At 34.8% G+C, this 22945-nt stretch overlaps 1 protein-coding gene across 4 annotated transcripts in view; it reads left to right on the top strand.

The window, feature by feature from the left end:
• Positions 1–11265: 11265 nt before the first annotated feature.
• The window catches only part of Faah2 (fatty acid amide hydrolase 2), a 196026-nt gene continuing 184346 nt past the window's right edge, over positions 11266–22945 (top strand). For all 4 annotated transcript variants that reach the window (XM_047538012.1, XM_047538010.1, XM_047538011.1 and 1 more), the window contains exon 1: positions 11266–11551. In XM_047538012.1, the coding sequence (XP_047393968.1) occupies positions 11360–11551 (192 nt within the window). In that variant the 5' untranslated portion in view covers positions 11266–11359. The remainder of the gene's footprint in view (positions 11552–22945) is intronic.

Genomic DNA, 22945 nt, shown 5'->3' with positions numbered 1-22945 from the left:
TATGAATGCACCACAGTGAATCTCACCATGGTGCACATCCACAAGAAATTAATTTAAAAATAACTATGGTAAATGGAAGAAAGATCAATAGAGGAAAGGAAACTGGGTAGGTAGAAGAGAGGGAAAGAGAGCTACTGGGGACTGAATTAGAACAAGATACATATTCCATGCTTTTATAATTATGTCAAAAAGGTTTCTACTATCATATAAAACTAAAAAGAACCAATAAATAAAAAAATAAGAAGGAATATCAAAAATTCAAAATGTTAGGAGGAATGGAGTCAAAGTTGTAGATTTTCTTTTTGCTATGTATTCAATTGTTCTTTTTCAACTATTTGTTTAGGTTTTTAATCTTTCTAATTAAGCTACAGTTTCAACATATACAACCAAGGAATAGAAATTTTGTTATATATAGAACTCTCAAAACTCAACAGTAGAAGTAAATTCCAACTGAAAAGTGCATAAAAGACATGAGGAGACTTTCACAAAAATATACACTTTGGATTTATGTCTATTAAATAATAGACATTAGAGAAAAGCATATTTAAATAAGAAATTTAAATATTACTCCTAACCTGTCATAATGGCTCATTTTTTTTCAAATTAGGAAAAATAACAAATTCTGAGCATGTGGAGAAATTGAATCATTTATACATTGCTGATGGAAATATAAAAGGGCATAATCACTCTGTAAAACCGTTTGGAAGTTTCATCAAAATGCAGATGCATTTTTAAAAATTTAGACTTGTGTTCACACAAAAACTTTACATTAATGTTTAACGTGGTTTTATTTATAATATCCAAAGACTGTATAGAACCCAAAAACCTTCAATGGAAAATGGTTAAAAAAATTCTGGCACATTTAATATCATGGAAATATTATACTCAACATTGAAAAAGAATGAACTGTTGATACCCACAACAAGCTAGATAAATATGTTAATTATAAAGAACGAAAGAAGCCAATCCCAATTGCTTGCAACATTGTATGATTTTTTTTCAGTTGGTTCTTTTTAGTTATACATAGTATTGATTCATTTTGAAATAATCATAAATGCATGAAATACAATTTGCTCTATTTCAGTCTCTGGTATTCCCCCTTTCTCCCCCTTCCTCCCTCCTCCATTCTCTTCCTACTACTCTACTGATCTTTTTGCTATTTAATTTTAGGTTTTTATTTATAGTTAGTGTCTTATGAACTTACATATGGTGAGATTCACTGTGGTGTGTTCATATATGTATATAGGAAAGTTAGGTATGATTCATTCTGTTGTTCTTCCCTTATTCTGTCCCTTCTTTATTCCCTTCAGTCTCCTTCATCTGGTCTACCAATCTTTCTTCTATTTAGATGGAATCCCCCTCTTCCTTTTCTTCTTTCTATTTCTCCGTCTTTTCTCTCCCACTCCCCTTATTTTGGACTACCTTCCTCAAAACAGAAAAAAAAATTGACCTTTAGATTTCTGAATCTGGCTTATTTCACCTAGCATGATATTCTCCAGTTCCATTAATTTACCAGAAAGTGCCACAATTTAATTCTTATTTATGGCTGAATAATAATGTATATATACCACATTTTATTTATCCATTCATTGTTGAAGGGCACCTAGGTTGATTCCATAGCTTGGCTATTGAGAATTGTGTTGCTGTAAATATTGATGTGGCTGTATCTGTATAGTATGCTGATTTTAGATCTTTTGGATATATACCATACTGTGGGACAGCTGGATAAGATGTTGATTCCATTTCTAGTTTTTTTGAGAAATCTCCATACTACTTTCCAGACAAGTTGTACAAATTTTCAGTCTTACCAACAATGTATGAATGCACACTTTTCCCACACATCCTGGTCAACACTTATTTTTATTTGTATTCTTGATAATTGCCATTTTGACTGGAGTGAGATGAAATCTCAATGTAGTTTTCTTTTTTTTTTTGCATTTCCCTGATTGCTGAGACTTTGAACATTTTTTCATACATTTGTTGGTCAATTGTATTTCTTCTTTGAGAAGTGTTGGTTTAGTGCTTTTTCCCAATTATTAATTGGGATATTTGTTTACTTGCTCTATAGTTTATTTGTTTATTTGTTGTATAGTTTTCTCTTAGAGGTCCTTGGCATCCTTCCTGAGATTTATTCCCAAGTATTTTGTTTGAGGCTATTGTGAATGGAATAGTTTTCCATTCAAAAATAGTCAAGTTTTTTGAGTTATTTACATATTCAGGTTATTAATACCCTATCTAAGAAGGAAGTAGCAATGATCTTCTCTCATTCTCTATGCTCTCTCTTCGTGCTTTTAATTGTTCCCTTTGCTCCACAGAAATTTTTAAATTTGATGACATCCCATTTATTTACTTTTTGTTTTATTTCTTGCATTTTAGGGGTCTTATTAAGGAAGTTAGTTCCTCTGGCAACACATTGGAGGGTTAGGCCTACATTTTCTTTTAGCATTTGCAGAGTTTTTGGTATAATTTCTAGGTATTTAGTCCACTTTGAGTTGATTTTTGTGCAGAGTGAGAGGTAGAGATCATATTTTATTCTTCTGCATGTGGAATTCAGTTTGCCCAGCACCATTTGTTAAAAAGGCTATCTTTTCTCAAAGGAATGTTTTTGGTACGTTTTTCTAGTATTAGAAAATTGTATTTATGTAGGTTTATCTCTGTATCTTCTCTTCTATTCCATTGGTCTTCCTGTCTGTTCTGGTACCAGTACTGTGTTTTTTTTTTTCTTTCTTTTCTTTCTTTTTTTGTTTGTTTTTTTTACTCTAGCTCTGTAATATATTTTTATGTCTGGTATTGTAATTCTCAAGCATCACTCTTTTTTTGGTCCACATCTTTTATTGGTGCATTATACTGGTATATAATGTTGGGATTTGTTCTTACATATTTGTATGTGCACAGAATATAACAATATAATTTGACCAATATAACTCCCCAGAATTTTCTCCCTTCCTCCATTCCTTCCCCCACCTCTGGTCCCTTTCCTCTTTTCTACTGAACTCCCTTTGTTGATCAGGATTGCTTTGGCTATTCTGAGTCTCTTATTTTTCCAAATGAATTTTAGAACTATTTTTTCTAGTTCTGTGCAAAATGTCCTTGTTATTTTGATGGGAATTACATTGAATCTGTATGATGCTTTTGGTAGCATGGCCATTTTAATATTAATTCTGACTATCCAGGAACATGGAAGATCTTTCCAACTTCTAAGGTCTTCTTCAATTTCTTTAGTGTTCTATAGTTTTCTCTTAGAGGTCCTTGGCATCCTTCCTGAGATTTATTCCCAAGTATTTTGTTTGAGGTTATTGTGAATGGAATAGTTTTCCTAATTTCTTCTTCAGCAAATTTGTTCTTGGGGTATAGGAAAGCAATTGATTTATGTATGTTTATATTGTATCCTGATCATTTACTAAATTTGTTTATTAGTTCTAAAGTGTTTTGGTGTGTGGAGTCTTTTGGATCTTCTAAATAGAGTATCATATCATCAGCATACAGAGTTAATTTGTGCTCTTCTTTACCTTTTCGTACTCCTTTAATTTCCTTCTCTTACCTGATTCCTCTGACTGGAGTTTCAAGGACTATATTAAATAGGAGTGGTAAGAGTAGGCATCCTTGCCTTGTTCCTGTTTTTAGAGTAAATGCCTTCAGTTTTTTTCCACTCAGTATGATGTTGGCTTAAGGTTTGTCATATATAGCTTTACAATGTTGAGGTCAGTTTCTATTTTCCCTTGTTTCTCTAGTGTCTTAAACATGAATGGGTATTGTATTTTATCAAAGGCTTTTTTCTGAACTATAGGGATAATCATATGATTCTTTCCTTTAGTCTTTTATGTGGTAAGTTATACTTATAGATTTTTATATGTTGAACTAAACTTGTATCCCTGGAATGAAACACACTTGATTGTGGTGCACTAACTTTTAAATGTGTTTTTGCATGTGGTTTGCCATTATTTAATAAAAAAAAAATGGAATCATTACTTGACGTTGGATTGGTTAAGTTTTCTGCATCCTCATGGTTCAATTTTGGTAGGTCATATGTTTCTAGGAATTTGTCAATATCTTTGACATTTTCTAGCTTATTGAAATATGAATTTTCAAAATAGTTTCTGATGGTCTTCTGTATTTCAGTGGTGTCTTGATGATATTTCCTTTTCCATCTCTGATTTTACTTATTTGAATATTTTTCTCTTTATTCTGGTTAATTTTGCTAGGGTATGATCAGTATTGTTTATCCTTTCAAAAAACCAACTATTTGTTTCATTTATCCTTTGCTGTTGTTGTTGTTGTTTAATTCTCTATTGCTTTGATTTTGGCTCCTATTTTTAATTATTTCCTTTCTTCTACTAACTTTGGTGTTGGTTTGTTCTTTTCCTAATGCCTTGAAGTGCAATGTTAGATTATTTATTTGGAATCTTTCCAAATTTTTAATGTATGAACTCAGTGCTATACATTTTCCTCTTCAAACTGCCTTCAAATTGTCCCAGAATTTGGGTATGCTGTATCACTAATATCATTTGTTTGTAAGAATTTCCTTTATTTCTCCCAATTTTCTCTGCTATCCTTTCATCATCAGAAGTGTATTATTATTAGAATGATTTCTGTTTTTTTATCTTGTAATTGATCTCTAATTTCACTCCATTATGATTCATTAGGATGCAAGAAATTTTCTCTATTTTTTTGTATTTGCCAATATTTGCTTTGTGATCTAAAATAAAAAGTGCTGGGAAAACTGAATATCCATATGTAGAATGATGAAACTTCATCTCTATGTCTCACCCTGTATAAAAGTCATCTCAATATGGATCAAAGACCTAGAAACTAGATCAGAATCTCTGTGATTACTAGAAGACTAGGTAGGTCCAACACTCCAACGTATTGCCACAGTCTCCCACTTCCTTAACTCTACTCATATAGCATAAGAAATAACACCAAGAATCAGTAAGTAGGAGAGCATCAAATTAGAAGTTTCTGCACAGCAAAGAAGACAAGAGTATGATAATCAAGAATACAGAATGGAAGTTCTTTGCTACCTGCTCCTACAATAGCTAATTAATATCAAGAATATATGAAGAACTTAAAAAACTTAACACCAAAAAGTCAACTAATGAATGGTCAAAATAATTTATCAGACGCTTTTCAGGAGAGGGTATACAATATGTATATGTATAATGTTCAACATATCTAACAATCATGTATATGAAAATAAAAACTACCTTGAGATTTCATCTCACTTCATTCAGAAAGGTGATTATCAAGAATGCAAAGAATTGTGTTGGCCAGGATATGGGAGAATATACCCTTACATTGTTGGTTGTACTGCTAATTAGTGCAACCATTCTGCAAAGCAGTATGGTGATTCCTCAGAAAACATGGAATGCAACCACCAAATAACCCAACTTTCCCACTTCTCAGTATATATCCCCATGATATAAAATCAACATACCATAGGAATGCAACCACACCACTGTTTACAGTAGTGGAGTTCACAATAGCCAAGCTATGGAACCAAACTAGGTGCTTGTTGACAGATGAACAGATAAAGAAAATGTATTAGCCTTATGGAAGAATAAGATTAGGTCATTTGCCAGTGAATGAATGGAAATGGAGACAGTCATCCTAAGTGAAATAAGTCATCAAGGAAAAACTATATTGTGCTGTGGAAACACAAGGAGGCATATCTAATCAGATTGGGAATGGTAGTGATTAGAAAAAGCTGCCTGAAATGTACAGTGTCTGGGTTGAATCTGGTTTGAATAACTGAGTATGTATCAGAAGTGCAGCAAGAAGGGAGCTCTAAGTGTATGCCAGCTATGAGATTATTATATAATATACACAGTTTAGGGTTGGGTTTTCCAAGTGCAGAGAACAAGCAAATTTATCTTAGAGAATACTAGGTGAGGATTTTACTGAAACCAAAACCTTATCTTTCCCTTATTTTTCTCTTTAAAAAATTTATATTTGCTCTTTTAAGTTAAACATGCAGCAGGGTCTATTTTGACATTTATAAAAACATGAAGTATATCTTATTTAATTAGGATTCAAGTCTTTTATGTATACAATGTTGAGATTCACTGTGGTGTATTCATATATGTATATAGGAAAGTTATGTCTAATTCATTCCACTGTCTTTTCTATTCCTATCATCCTTTTTTCCCTTTATTTGTGTTTGTTTAATTCACTGAACTTCTATTCTACCTACCCACCTTGTTGTGTGTCAGTACCCATATATCAGAAAGAGCATTTGACCTTTGTTTTTTGGGATTAGCTTATTTCACTTAGCATGAGAGTCCCTGTATCTATCCATTTACTAGCAAAAGTTGTAAAATCACCCTTCTTTATGGCTGAGTAATATTCCATTGTGATTATAAACCACAATTTCATTATCCATTCATCTGTTCACAGGCATCTACGTTGGTTCCATAGCTTAGCTATTGTGGATTCTGCTGCTATAAACATTAATGTGACTGTGTCACTGTAGTATGCTGGTTTTAACTCCTTTGGATATATGCATGAGAGTAGAATGACTGAGTCAAATGGTGGTTTCATTCCTTGTTTTTTGAGGAATATTCATATTGCTTTCCAGAGTGGTTGCACCAATTTGCAGTCTCAACAAAAACGTATGATTGTACCCTTTCCCCCACATCTTTGACAACATTTATTGTAACTTCCTTCTTGATAATTGCCATTCTGAGTGGATTGAGATGAAATCTCAGTGTAGTTTTAATTTGCATTCCTCTAATTGCTAGATATGTTGAACACTTTTTTCATTCTTTGTTGATCATGTTTCTTCTTCTCAGAAGTGTCTGTTTAGTTTATTTTTCCATTTATTTTTGGGGTTACTTTTCTTTTGTTCTGAGCTTTTTGAGTTCTTTATATATTCTGGAAATTAATGCCTTATTTAAGGTGTGGGTGGCAAAGAATTTCTCCCATTTTGTAGGCTCTCTTCATGCTCTCGATTATATCTTTTGCTGTGAAGAGGTTTTTTAGTTTGATACCATCCCAGTTGTTGATTTTTTATTTTATTTCTTATGCTTTAGAAGTCTTGTTGAGGGACTGGGGTTGTAGCTCAGTGGCACAGTGCTTGTCTAGCACATGTGAGGCACTGGGTTTGATCCTCAGCACCACATAAAATTAAATAAATAAAATAAAGGTAGTAAAAAAAAAAGTCTTGTTGAGGACAGCAATTCCTAAGTCAAAATGTTGGAGTGTTGGGTCTACATTTTCCTCTAGTAGATGAAGGGTTTCTGGTTTAATACCTACGTTTGATTCATATCTTGCATTCTATCAGAACAAAATGGAATGAAATTAGAACTCAATGATAAGATAAAAAATAGAAACTACTCTAACACCTGGAGACTAAATAATATGCTATTGATTGATGAACGGATAGCAGAAGAAATCAGGGGTGAAATAAAAAAAATACTTAGTGGTAAATGCGAATAGTGATACTACATAGCAAAATCTCTGGGACACTATGAAGACAGTTCTAAGAGAAAAATTCATAGTATTGAGTTCATTCATTAAAAGAATAGAAAGATACCAAATAAATAATCTAACATTACTTCTCAAGTTGCTAGAAAAAGAAGAAAAAACCTTGTCATTCAATTTTATTTTTGTTTTACAATTTAAATGTTAATTAGTATAGTAGCATATTATATCAGTTAGCTTTATGTAATTATAACAAAATACCTGCGGTGATGAATTATAATGACAAAAGATTTATTTAGTCACTGTTTTAGAGGTTCCTGTCCAAAATGGGAAGCTCCATTTGTTTGACCTTTGGTTTGTATGGCACATCATAGTGGGAATGCGTGTGGGAGCAAACTGGCCACATCTTGAACCAGAGGCCTTCAAGGGCATGCTCCAAATCACCTGAGGACTTTGTACAAGATCCCAAATTCTATAGGTCTACAGCATTTTCCAGTACTGCCACCCTGGAGACCAAACCTTTCCGTACAAACTTTTGCTCAAATTATGCCTAAACCATAGCACATATAATCTTAATATTGGGATTATCATAGTATAATACAGTCTATAAAGAAATTAAAATATACCAGTAAGCATGCTAATTATTTAAATAACAGTTGCATTTGGAAGACAATTGTTTTATGGAGTTGCAAGATGTTTAGTATATTTGGAGCAAAGTATGGTTATCTGAAGTGGTGTCAGGAGTTAGTTACATATAAAAAAGTCACAAATCACTATGCCTTTTCTGGCCCTGACTTTATACTGAAATTTATCTTACAGTAGAAAAAAAAAGTTCTGTAAAAAAAGAAAGAATTCATTAGAAGAGGGATAATATCAGTAAATTATTAACTGACAAACAGTTGAGAAAGGACATGAAAGATATCAGTGAATCTAATCACAAAGAAAAATTTTAATAAACTTGTTCATACATGTAAAATGTTTTTTGAAACACAACTTTTAATGATATTAAAAGGCAAACAGAGACAATATTAACCTATAAAGTATATACAGATAAGATTAATATTATTACTATAGTAATCACTTTTACAAATTAGTTCTAATAATGATAGAAACCCAGTAAATTGGGCAGTGAATATGAAAAGGCAATTCGTGATAAAAAATATACTAACCACATGACTGAGAATGAAGGAAAGCAGTAAGAAAAATGGAAGTAAGTTTATTCCAAGACTGAAGAGACCAAAAAGACAACTATGCTTAATATTATTTCTGCACAACACTTTCTAAGGATAATTTACTTCTCAGGATTTTTTAGAATCTGATTTTCATTTAAATAAATTATAAGTAAGAAAATCTCATGCACACAGAAAAGATATGTGATCCATACTCATTTAAAAATGTGTTCATTATCACTTTAAAGCAAATAAATATAAATTTAAATGATATAAAAATAATTTTTACCTATGAATTTGGTAAGGGCAATAATACTCAGTTTCATGCAGATATGAAAAAGACCAAATACATATAGTATAAATAGAAACCTAAATTACCTGAAAAAATAAATTTTAAGCATAGTGAATGGTTTTGAGACAGGACAGATTGAAAGGAATGTAAGATCAGTAAGTAAGCCAGTACATAATTCAGGTAGTAGTACTGGAAGTGGGAGTAGAAAATAGGTAGCAGATATACTAGACTTAAGGTCTGAAAATTAGGTTTAGGAAGGAATTAAGAATACCTCCCAAGTCTCATCTTTGATTGCTAAATGGATGATGAAATTACATAAATTACATAAATCCACCTTAACTTTGATGGGAAGATTTCTCTCTCTCTCTCTCTCTCTCTCTCTCTCTCTCTCTCTCTCTCTCTCTCTCACACACACACACACACACACACACACACACACACAGTAGCACATAGAATTTTTCTTTTGAGACAAAATGTAATTTCTCTCACACATTTCCCTTATGCTCAAGACTGTGCATTTCTTTGCCCACTACAAGAGAATATAAAGCATTATGTACCAGGAAGTCATCATAAGAAGCTTTACATGCATATCTCATTTAATTTTCTTAACACCATAAGTTACCTGTTATCCTCCTTTACAGATGAGGAAACACATTCAGAGATATTATGTGATTTGTACCAGGTCAAAACCATGTGTGATGAGACTAGCATTTAAATCCAAGTCTGTCTGTTCAGTAGTCAATCAGTGAACATTCTTCATACTACAGACTCATATATTGGTCATTTACAATTTAGGGAAAATAACAGGATTCAGAAAAAGGATAGACTTTCATTTTGACAAAGATTCTTTCAGGCAAAGATGGTTCACTGAGCTACAGATTTTGTTTGAAATTATAATGGAGTCTAGATTATGACAACCTACTTTAAATTCTATGCTCATTGAATCTGCCTGATGTGCTTATCTTGATGAACCTGTATTCTAACAGGTTCTTCCAATTAAGCTAGAAATGTTGTGATGACACCTTTAGTATCCACCTGACTTTTGCAGGTGAAAAGGCTACACCTTCCCAAGGCCCTAAATGTCAAGATAGAGTCAACATTCATTCTTTCATAAGCTCATACCTTTAACTTACAAAGTAGTGTTAACTGCATGCTAAGTTCTATGTTGAGTTCTGAGAGTTCTGACAATACAAAGGTTTAAAATGACCTTATTCTTCAAAGAGTTCATTTCCGGATGGCAAGTAGCTATAGAATCTTTACATTTAAAGAGAGGAATACTATGATATTGTTGATCTGTGGAGTGTAGGGTAACTAAAGAGTGACATTGAACCCAGTTGGGAGTTCCGGGAAAAGTTGAAGTATTTGTCCTCAACCAGATAGGAAGGAGAAAGAGACCTTTCAGTTCCAGTGGGCAGGAGCATAGAATAGACATGAGAGATCAAGAGTACAGAGTTTTTAAGACATCAATCATGAAACCTTTGAACGCCAAAGTAGATGTGGCTTGAACCACATTGTAGAATTATTGCAGAGTTATTGGCAAGGGAGTAACATGGTCAGATTTGTATATTAAAATATCAATAACATCAGAATGAGGCTGAGTTGGGAGGGAAGGGCATTGTCTGAATTTGGTTATTGTTAATGAGGATATGAGAAAAGGAAAAAACTGAGCTGATTCTCAGAGTTTTGCACAACTCACTGGGTAGATGAAAATGCCGTTGGTGAACTTGGAGGAACAGCAAGTTTGGGGAGAAAATGATGAGTTTTGGACATGTTTAGTTTGAAGAATTGGTGAGACATTCACATGGAGATGTCAAATAGACATTAAATTTCAAGTATCTGGAGTTTAGAAGAGTGATATTGGCTGGAGATTTGATGTTCATCAGTACTACCTGACAATGGTCTTATAAGGATTAGGTAATATGCATGTGGATAAAATGTAAGTTAGTTCTTTCTGAGCATACCATTTACATAATAATGTAAACTTCTAACACTTTTTTCACAAATACAGCTGAAATAAATCATAACTACTACTTATACCACTTGCTATGAGTTGTACTGTGTTGTGATTTATTTTCTAGTGTTTATCATAACTCTTTCATGTCAAAGTAATTATTTCCACTTTTCATATGAACAAATTGAATTTGAGATAAGTGTAAATTGGCCAAGGCAACACAGTAGCAGAACTGGAGAACTCCAAAGGCAGTGGTCTTTCCTACATCTCGCTTTCCGTGTTGGATTCATGCCAGCCCTAACCATAGGTTGCAGTCATACTGCTACTGGAAAGGGTTCATCTCCACCCCCATCTCTGGCCAGGAGCCCAGCAGGTGATGACAAACAAGCTCCTGTGGAATTGTGGGTAGATACTGAACTTGTAAACTAAAGGAATCCTTTGTTTACCTCTTTGCTTAGTCTTTTCTCCTGTTTTGCTCAGGGTGTACGAAACCCTCCAGCGCTAGGACCCAGCGGAATCCAGGCCTCTATGGCACCTCCATTGACCGCCCGCGTCCAGTTGCTGCTCCTGCGAGCTGCAGGTTTTCTCATTGGCCTAATAGGCCAAGTGGCCCGAGCCTTTGGCGGCCCCAAATTTCACTCAAGAACCACTGGGCCAGTTAGCGAACCCTTGCTTCTGCTTTCTGGGATACAGCTGGCTAAACTGATTAGACAGAGGAAGGTGAGCACACAACGCGAGCAGATTCAGAAGAGGGTGCAGGGGACATATTTTTGTCTGAAACTCCTGGAAGTTTAGTGGTGGTAGTGGTTGTGGTACATGACTGAGTTGGGGAAATCAATTTCCTTTCCACCCTCTTCTATGCGACTTGGGAGAGGCGTTCAAATGGGGATTAAAAGGAGACTTCTGGGAGTCATAGTATGCATGTTTATACATTTGCTGTGAGCACTAACTAGTTGGATTATTACTCTTTAGTCATTCTGTCCATTTTTCCTGTTTGTGAAAAATAATTGTGCAGAGGATAAATCAGGAGTGATTTTTCAAACTGATTTTCAACTATGGTGTTCCTCTCCTTCTTCCTTTCCCTCTTCCTCCCTAGATCTGCCTGTCCGAGGGAGGAATTTTTGTTTTTTGTGCAAGGGATTTTTTTTTAATTTAAAAGTACAGTAGTAGTACCTTGTCTAAAATAGTAACTACTGTGGCTACCAGTAGTAGGTAAACATATTCTGTCTCACTGATGCAGTTAAATAGGTAATATCCATGTAAATTAATTGGAGTAAAATGATTTATACAAATGCACAAAAATTTGCAGATGATTAATTTAAAATTTTAAGCAACTTAAGAAATCATTTTTCTCTACAGTTGTGCTGGCGAAACTAGTAATCTCTTTGTCATACGAATGGTAGAGATATCGGTTATTGTCTAGTATTAGTTTTCATTTCTCATTTTAACTGTTGTTTTATTTATTTCCTCTTTGCTTTATTCCCAGAATCTAGGATCCTATTGGTAAAGAGTAGGTATGTAGTAAGTATGCATGGTTTTGCTAACAGGGAGGCAGTGGGCGGTAGCTGAAAGATAGTATATTAAAATTTTGGTCTGTGTTTTCATAGCTGTGTGACCCTGGGCAAAGGTTGCCATGGCAATTGCAGTTAATACATGTCAAGCCTCTGGCACACAGTAAGTTGTGTAGCATAGAGATTACAACAATGAACTCTGGATCCAGACTGTTGGGGTTCAGAAATCCTAGTTCTCTTACTATCTAGTTGTGTGATCTTGGAAACATCCTTTAAACTTTTGTGCCTCTAAATATCCCCTGAGAAAAATGAACTAGATAATAGAATCTACTGTATGGAGTTATTGTGAAGATTAAATGAGTTCATATACATAAAGCTTTTAAAACACTTCCTAGCGTAATAGTCCTAGCTAAAATTACTATCATCAAGTTTTTGATAACTTTTATTTATATGTTCATGCTTGCCTATGATAAGAGATTATCTAGATATATTTTGTATAAAAGTGTTCTGAAGAGAAGTGAAGTGGATATAAAATCTTATTTGTATGAGTTTTCCTTCAGTCCCTCCAAGGTTGTGCCTCTACTGATGTTGATATATACACCATTAGACCTTAACTTTTGTTGTACATTTTTTAAAACTTTCTTCCTTTCTCTAGAGAAATTTTTCTGAGGGGGAGGATTTCGACCATCCTGGGACTTGTGACAATGTATGGGGACATTTTTGGTTTCACAACTGAATGAGGACCAGGGATGCTACTAAACATACTCCAGTGCACAAGACAGCCCTCTCCATAACAGAGTTATTTGGCTCTAATTTTCAGTAGTGCCAAAATTGAGAAATTCTACTTGAGTATTATTTGAGAAAGCTGGTTTATTTCCAGTATTAATTGCTAAGGCCTGAGAGAAAGAAATCATAAAATAAATAGGTGACTTGACCTATTCTTGATGTAAGACTGGGTTGATACCAGTTAAATTTTTGGTCAAATCTAGGACTCTAGGTGTAATAATGACAGCTATCATTTATAGAGTGCTTATTGCATACTAGGAACTTTGTGAATTTTATCTCCATTTTGCATATTAAATGCCAAGAAATTATTTAAGATCACGATGGAGAAGGAATTCATGATAATACCTAGAGTATTCACTCCAGCAGATTGTATATACTGACTCAGATTCTGTTACCCACATGCATTTGAATGCTATCTTTTGGTGCCTGAATACATGGATGGATGAATTCTATATACCAGATGCCAGAAAATTCTAAAATACTGCTGTATTCAGTTTGCCTTAAGATCGTTTACAGCAAAGTCAAGTATTTTCCTCTTTCCGGTGTTATCATAATGGTACCTGCATATTTGAGTCTGTATCTATTACAGGATTGACAAGGCCATTTAGTCTGTTTTCCTTATCCTTCCAAAGGTAAAAGATTTGCCTTTTATCTTTCTCTTAAATATCAGTACTTGAGTAAGTGATAATTTCCTTAAATGTAAAATGGGACAAAATAATCATACTTATTTCATAAACTTATTGGGCTACTTGAATGAGATAACAGTTCTAAAATACTTAGCTCATTCTCAATGAAAGTTAATATTATAGATTGTAATCTTATTTTTCAGGAGAAAACAGAAAATACAATCATGGATGACAGAAGAATTTATTGGGGAATTTTTGTTGAATATTTTGGTCCCTACTACTTACTCTTGGTTTACTCAAACACAGTCATGATCTACATCTACACAAATAACTACAAGTACACACACACACACACACACACACACATATATATATATACATATTCACACTTATAATGTAATTTTGATGCAGTGAACCCAATCAATTCCATAGTTTACAAGTATCACAGAAACCTCTGTAAAATGAAAAAAAAACTGATATATTTCTTATTTCTTTTTGAAATTTTATTATTTTCTTCACAAACTAGGACTATAAAATGTGTTCTTAGGAGTCATGGACAGTAAGTAAGTAGCTCTTAATTCTCCCAATGAAGAGATAAGTACGTGTACTGATGACATTATTTATTTTCTAGGATTGCTGTATGAATCAAATGAATTAAAAAATGTAAAACTTTTAAAAAAACACCTGGCATAATAGCGCTATATAAGCATTAACTATTATTTTATTATTATTATTGTTTTTATTATCAGGTGTGATATCAATATGTTCATGCTTGCTCATGAAAGAAGATTATGTGCCTATATATAATTTATCAAGATATATAAAAATGTTCTGAAGGGGAGAAATGAAGAACATACAAAGTCTTATTTGTCCTAGCTCTCCCTTAATCCCTGCCTTCCTTAATACATAGAAATGTTCTTATCAGAAAACAACTAAATTTTATTAAACAGCTATCACCTGCCACTTGATAAGGCAATGTTTAACTTAGACTTTTGTGAACCGAATCCTCATAACCACCTTTTGAGGTAGGTGTCATTATCATCATCTTATAGATGAGGAAAGAAAAGGTTTAAAACTGTCCAGTAACTTGTCTTGTGCCATAGAGTTAGGAAGTGATAGAGCCAGGTCAATCTGATTTCATTTTTTATGGCTCTTCGTGAAAGAGTAATGCTTCCTAATCACCAGCTCTCTGAACAATCAATCAGTTCCTTCTAAGTCACTATTGTCTTTATGCTTGCTTTTGGATACCTATATGAGCATTCTTTCACTACTCAGAATTCAGCCTACCACTATTTCATCTGTAGCCTCAGTTGACTTCAAAGAGTGGGCCTTACAAAAGAATATCAACTATGTTCACCACCATCCATAGCCTCACTATTGTTTCTGCTTATTTGGAAGCTTGATTTTGTTAGTGCTTTCACAGTTGACAAGGTTTTGAAGATTTTCAGATCACCGAATTTTGCTCATAAAGGCAAATCAGGATCCCAACTTAATATGGTACATTATGTCTACAACAAATAATAAATAAGATAGCCCTTTGTGTACAGGATATGGAATGAATTCATGGATGTTTTTGAATGAAAAAAATAGAGCCAAATAATTTATAATATGCTGTTATTTTATGAAAATAACTTTTTGTCTATCTCTATTTAGTATCTATTGTTCATCTATATACCTATGCCTCTGAAAAGATGCACAAAAACTGATAGCAGTGGGTGATAATGTAGAGTGTCAGGATTCAGAAGTATAAAGGAACTTTTTCATTGTATAGTTTAAAAATTTTATTTATGGGCAATGCATAACAATTGTACTCATTGATGGGACACAGTGTGAGAGCAGAGGGAAATGGGAATAATATGACCATAGGTACAAAGGTTAGGAAGAAGTATTGCTGGTGTTCAATTACATAAGGTAACTATAACTAATAACATATCCCTTGAAATTTTATTTTTAGATTTTTGGACCATGTGTGCTCATGCTACCAACTTATATTACATATAATTAGTAGCTAATGAAGAAAATTTGAAAATTATTTTTCACTTTTTATGTAATTCATAAAAATATTAGTAGTGTCTCCTTTAGTCTGACCATACAAGGGAATATGATGTACTTATTAATTAGTATGTAGTAGATCTAAAGGAGCTGATATATAAATAGTTATTGAAATATGTTAACTGGTAAAAATAAGGAATAGAACAATTAGTATAATATAATTCATTTTGTGTGAGGGAGGAGAAGAAAGCTATAGGAAGGAAGGGAGGGAGGAAGAGACAGAAGGAAAGAGGAGAGTTTTTTTTTTTACTTTTAATTTGTATTTTAGGTAATGAATTTTCTAATCATGTATGTATTCTTCATTTTTCAATGACAGCATGGTATTTTGAATCTTGAAAACATATATATCCTGGCTCACCCATGTGATCTCTGTGAAGTCACTTAACCTATTCATGTTAGAAACACTGAAGGGACTAGGAAAAGAAGGACTTACCTTAATATCATAAAGGATATGAGAAACACAAAGACAACATCATAACCAAGGGAAAAAAACATTTTCTCAAACATCAGGAATAAGACAAGGATGTCTACTCTCACCACTTCATTCAATATAGTACTTAAAGCACTTAAGCTCATTGAGCTTCAGTAGCTTTATCTATAAATGGGTATAACATTACATGTATTGAAAGGAGGATTTAATTACATTATAAATGTAAAGTTTTTGATATTTGAAATATTTATTTTTCTTTTTTCTTTATTGTAAACAAATGGGATACATGTTGTTTCTCTGTACATGGAGTAAAGGCATACCATTTGTGTAATCATAAATTTACATAGGGCAATGTTGTTTGATTCATTCTGTTATGTTTCCCTCCCCCCAACCCATCCCACCCCTCTTTTCCCTCTATACAGTCCTTCCTACCTTCATTCATGCCACCCTCCCTAACCCTAAGCCTAACCCTAACACTAACCCCTCCCACACCCCATTATGTGTCATCATCCGCTTATCAGAGAGATCATTCGACCTTAGTTTTTTTTTTTTTTTTTGCGATTGGCTTATCTCACTTAGCATGATATTCTCCATTTTCATCCATTTGCCTGCAAATGCCATAATTTTATCATTCTTTATGGCTGAGTAATATGCCATTGTATATATATACCACAGTTTCTTTATCTATTCATCAATTGAAAGGCATCTAGGTTGGTTCCACAATCTGGCTATTGTGAATTGAGCAGCTATGAACATTGATGTGGCTGTATCTCTGTAGTATGCTGATTTTAAGTCCTTTGGGTATAGGCCAAGGAGTGGGATAGCTGGGTCAAATGGTGGTTCCATTCCAAGTTTTCTAAGGAGTCTCCACACTGCTTTCCAGAGTGACTGCACTAGTTTGCAGCCCCACCAGCAATGTATGAGTGTACCTTTTTCCCCACATCCTCGCCAACACCTATTGTTGCTTGTATTCTTGATAATCACCATTCTCATTGGGGTGAGATGGAATCTTAGGGTAGTTTTGATTTGCATTTCTGTTATTACTAGAGATGTTGAACATTTTTTCATATATCTCTTGATTGCTTCTACATCTTCTTCTGTGAAGTGTCTGTTCATTTCCTTAGCCCATTTGTTGATTGGGTTATTTGTATTCTTGGTTTAGAGTTTTTTGAGTTCTTTATAGATTCTGGAGATTAGTGCTCTATCTGAAGCATGATTGGCAAAGATATTCTCCCACTCTGTAGGCTTTCTTTGCATTGCTCATAGTTTCCTTTGCTGAGAAAAAGCTTTTTAGTTTGAATCTATCCCAGTTGTTGATTCTTGCTTTTATTTCTTGTGCTATGGGAGTCCTGTTGAGGAAGTCTGGTCCTAAGTTAACACGTTGAAGATCTGGACCTACTTTTTCTTCTGTAATCTGCAGGGTCTCTGGTTTGATTCCGAGGTCCTTAATCCATTTTGAGTTGAGTTTCGTGCATGGTGAGAGATATGGGTTTAGTTTCATTCTGTTGCATGTGGATTTCCAATTTTCCAGCACCATTGGTTGAAGAGGCTATCTTTTCTCCATTGCATATTTTTGGCCACTTTGTCTAGTATGAGAAAATCGTATTTATTTGGGATTGTTTCTGTGTCCTCTATTCTGTACCATTGATCTACCTGTCTATTTGGTACCAGTAACATGCCATTTTTGTTACTATTGCTTTGTAGTAGAGTTGAAGGTCTGGTATAGCGATACCCACAGCTTCATTTTTCCTGTGAAGGATTGCTTTAGCTATTTTGGGTTTCTTATTCTTCCAGATGAATTTCAAAATTGCTTGTTCTATTTCTGTAAGGTACGTCATTGGGATTTTAATTGGAATTGCATTGAATCTGTATAGCACTTTTGGTACTATGGCCATTTTGACAATATTAATTGTGCCTATCGAAGAACATGGGAGATCTTTTCATTTTCTAAGGTTTTCATTGATTTCTTTCTTTAGTGTTCTGTAGTTCTCATTGTAGAGGTCTTTCATCTGTTTTGTGATATTGATTCTCAAGTATTTTATTTTTTTAGAAGCTATTGTGAAAGGGGTAGTTTTCCTAATTTTTCTTTCCAAAGATTCATCACTTATGTATAAAAATGCATCAGATTTATGAGCATCAATCTATATCTTGCTACTTTACTGAATTCACTTGTGAGTTCTAAAAGTTTTCTGGTGGAATTTCCTGGTTCCTCTAAGTATATAATCATATCATCAGCAAATAGGGATAGTTTGAGTTCTTCTTTTCCTAGTATTCCTTTAATTTCTTTGGTCTGTCTAATTGCTCTGGCTAGAGTTTCAAGGACAGTGTTGAATAGAAGTGGTGAAAGAGGGCATCCCTGCCTTGTTCCAGGTTTTAGGGGGAATGCTTTCAGTTTTTCACCATTTAGAATGATATTAGCCATGGGGTTATAATAGGTGGCCTTTACAATGTTAAGGAATGTTCCCACTATCCCTATTTTTTCTAGCGTTTTGAGCATGAAGGGGTACTGTGTTTTATCGAATGCTTTTTCTGCATCTATTGAAATAATCATGTGATTCTTGACTTTAAGTCTGTTGATATGGTGAATTACATTTATTGATTTCGTGATGTTGAACCAACCTTGCATCCCTGGGATGAAACCCACTTGATAATGCTGCACTATCTTTTTAATATATTTTTGTATACGATTTGCTAAAATTTGGTTGAGAATTTTTGCATCTATGATCATTAAGGATATTGGTCTGAAATTTTCTTTCCTCGATGTGTCTCTGTCTAGTGTAGGTATCAGGGTAATATTGGCTTCATAAAATGCATTTGGGAGGGTTCCCTCCTCTTCTATTTCATGGAATACTTTGAGAAATATTGGAATGAGCTCTTTTTTAAAGGTTTTGTAGAACTCGGCTGAGAACCCATCTGGTCCCGAACTTTTCTTTGTTGGTAGGCTTTTGATGACCTCTTCTATTTCATTACTGGAAATTGGTCTATTTAAATTGTGTATGTCCTCCTCGTTCAGTTTAGGCAATTCATATGTCTCTAGAAACTTGTTGATGTCTTTGAAATTTTCTGTTTTGTTGGAGTATAGATTTTCAAAATAGCTTCTAATTATGTTTTGTATTTCAGTCGTGTCTGTAGTGATATTTCCTTGTTCATTCCAAATTTTAGTAATTTGGGTGTTCTCTCTTCTTCTCTTTGTTTGTGTGGCTAAGGGTTTATCAATTTTATTTATTTTTTCAAAGAACCAACTCTTTATTTTGTTAATTTTTTCGATTGTTTCTTTTGTTTCAATTTCGTTGATTTCAGCTCTGATTTTAACTATGTCTTGTCTTTTACTGCTTTTGGTTTTGGTCTGTTCTTCTTTTTCTAGGGCTTTGAGCTGTAGTGTTAGGTCATTTATTTGCTGATTTTTTTTCTTTTATTGAATGCGCTCCATGAAATAAATTTTCCTCCCAGGTACTGCTTTCATAGTGTCCCAGAGATTTTGATATGATGTTTCTTTGTTCTTGTTTACCTCTAAGAATTTTTTAATTTCCTTCCTAATATCTTCTGTTATCCATTCATCATATAATAGCATATTGTTTAATCTCTAAGCGTTGGAGTAGTTTCTGTTTTTTACTCTTTCATTTATTTCTAATTTCAATCTATTATAATCTGATAGAATACAAGGTAGTATATCTATCTTCTTGTATTTGCTAACGTTAACTTTGTGGCTTAAAATATGGTCTATTTTAGAGAAGGATCTATATGCTGCTTAGAAGAAAGTGTATTCATTCTTTCTTGGATGGTATATTCTATAAATGTCCGCTAAATCTAAATTATTTATGTGTTATTCAGATCTATGGTTTCTTTGTTCAATTTTTGTTTGGACGATCTGTCCAGTGGTGAGAGAGGCGTGTTAAAATCACCTCGTATTATTGTGTTATGGTCTATTTGGTTTCTGAAATTGAGAAGGGTTTGTTTGACATACATGGATGAGCCACTGTTTATGGCATAGATATTTATGATTGTTATGTGTTGCTGATTTATGCTTCCCTTAAGCAGTATGAAATGTCCTTCTTTATCCCTTCTGAGTAACATTGGCTTGAAGTCCATATTATCTGAAATGAGGATGGATACTCCAGTTTTTTTGCTGAGTCCATGTGCATGGTATGTTTTTCCCCATCCTTTCACCTTTAGTCTATGTGTATCTTTTTCTATGAGATGAGTCTCTTACAGGCAACATATTGTTGGATCTTTCTTTTTAATCCAATCTGCCAATCTATGTCTTTTGATTGATGAATTGAGGCCATTAATATTCAGGGTTATTATTGTGATATGATTTGTATTCCCAGTCATTTGGCTCATTTTTTTTTTGTCACGACTTGGTTTCTCATTTATTTGGCAATTCCTTTATGATAGTTTCTCCCTTTGCTGATTTGCTGATTTTCATCTCTTCCTCATGGAATATTTGCTGAGAATGTTCTGTAATGCTGGCTTTCTTTTTGTAAATTCCTTTAGCTTTTTTTTTATCATGGAAGGATTTTTTTTATCGTCAAATCTGAAGGTAAGTTTTGCTGGGTATAAGATTCTTGGTTGGCATCCATATTCTTTCAGGGCTTGAAAAATGTTGTTCCAGGCCCTTCTAGCTCCTAGGGTCTGGATTGAAAAATCTGCTGATATCCATATTGGTTTCCCCCTGAATGTAATTTGATTCTTTTCTCTTGTGTCCTTTAAAATTCTGTCTTTATTTTGTATGTTAGGTATTTTCATAATAATGTGCCTTGGTGTGGGTCTGTTGTAATTTTGTATATTTGGAGTCCTATAAGCCTCTTGTACTTGGTTTTCCATTTCATTCTTCAGATTTGGGAAATTTTCTGATATTATTTCTTTGAATAGATTGTTCATTCCTTTGGTTTGTTTCTCTAAGCCTTCCTCAATTCCAATAATTCTTAAATTTGTCCTTTTCATGATATCCCATAATTTTTGTAGATTCTGTTCATGATTTCTTACCATCTTCTCTGTTTGGTCAACTTTGGTTTGAAGATTAAATATTTTGTCTTCAATGTCTGAGGTTCTGACTTCCAGGTGTTCTATCCTATTGGTTATGCTTTCTATGGAGTTATTAATTTGGTTTATTGTTTCCTTCATTTCAAGGATTTCTGTTTTTTTTTTTTCAGTATCTCTAACTTTGTATTGAAATGATCTTTTGCTTCCTGTAGTTGCTCTTTTAACTGTCGATTGGTGTGATCATTCAATGCCTGCATTTGCTCTTTCATCTCATCGTTTGCTTCCCTGATCATTTTAATTATGTACATTCTGAACTCCCTTTCTGTTATTTCTTCCGCCATGCTGTTATTGGATTTTATTGATGTAACATCTAGATTTGTTAGGGGCATTTTCTTCCCTTGTTTTCTCGTATTGTTCAGGTATCAGTGGACCACTAAGATATTGCAGATTTCCTCTATTGACTTTAATGTCCCTGAAGATTGCTAGTATATCCCCTCTTACCCTTCAGTAGCCTGATGTCTTGGAGGAAGTTGATAATGCAGTGCTCCACAGGGAAGCTGCCTCTCTAGGGGTGGTTGCCTTCAGGTGGCGTATATTCCCTGCTAGTGGGCAGAGGTGCCTCCACTTGTTGAGCAATGGTCATCCAATGGGGAACTAGGTTGTGGGCTGAGGTAAAGCCTGTTTGGCCCTGTGTCTCTGGTTTTACCATCCTTATGGGAAAACCTCACCCGGCAGGGAAGACTCACCCAGTGGGGAGTTCTCGCTGGTCAGTTCCCCTCCTAGAGGTTCCTCTCAATCCACAACTACCGCCTGGACTGGGCAGCCTTCCTCTTCAACCTTCCCAGGGACCCAGACCTACCTCCTGGGCCTGGGAGCCTCACCCTGCGCTGAAGAGTCTCCTTAGGCTGTCCCTCTTCAGAGAGGCTGCCCGCAGTCCTGGAACCTTCACTCCTCCCCTCAGCTTGTCTCTGTGCAGCTCTTCCACTAAGAAGACGCCTAGGTCCTGGGACCATGCTGTGCACCTAATTGCCTGGAAGTGACTCGCCACATGCCTCCTCCTCTGGGCAGCCACCCGAGCTCTAGTGTGGTCACTCCAAGTCCAAGTGACCCGCCATGCGCCTCTTCCTCCGGGCAGCGCCCGGATTTCTGGTACAGTCACTTCAAGTCCAAGCAACTTGCTGCGCACCTCCTCCTCCAGGCAGCCGCCCGGAGTTCCAGTGCGGTGGCTCTGAGTCCAAGCGACCCGCCACATGCCTGCTCCTCTGGGCAGCCTCCTGGAGCTCCAGTGGGTTTCTCTGAGTCTAAGTGTTGTGCTGAGTGGCCTCCTTTACAATGCTCCCAGTTGTTTGAGTTCACTGCTCCAGTGGGGAGAGATGTGTCTCGTTGGGCATCTCTACTTCACAATGTTCCCTGTGTTCTGGGACCACCGCCCCATCTGGGACGCCTCCCCAACAGGAGAGACTCACCCGGCAGCTTTGAGTTTGTCCCAACTCTCTCAATATCTCTTCTTCTTGAATCCTGAGTCCTGGAGCAACATGAAATGCAGCCACCCTCTAGTCCGCCATCTTGAAACCCCTGAAGTATTTAAATGACAATTATTATTGTGTTACCCCCTTTAATATATGCTTGGTTTATTTATTTTTTTCTACTTGCTACAGACCCAATTAGGGCAGTAGTTGGAACGTTTTTCCCCACATCTTCTCCAGCATTTATTATTGTTTGTATT

This window comes from Sciurus carolinensis, unplaced genomic scaffold (assembly GCF_902686445.1).
Source record: "Sciurus carolinensis unplaced genomic scaffold, mSciCar1.2, whole genome shotgun sequence".
NCBI classification, from domain to species: Eukaryota; Metazoa; Chordata; class Mammalia; order Rodentia; family Sciuridae; genus Sciurus; species Sciurus carolinensis.
The sequence above is the reverse complement of the archived record's forward strand: the minus strand, read 5'-3'. Positions and strand labels throughout refer to the sequence as shown.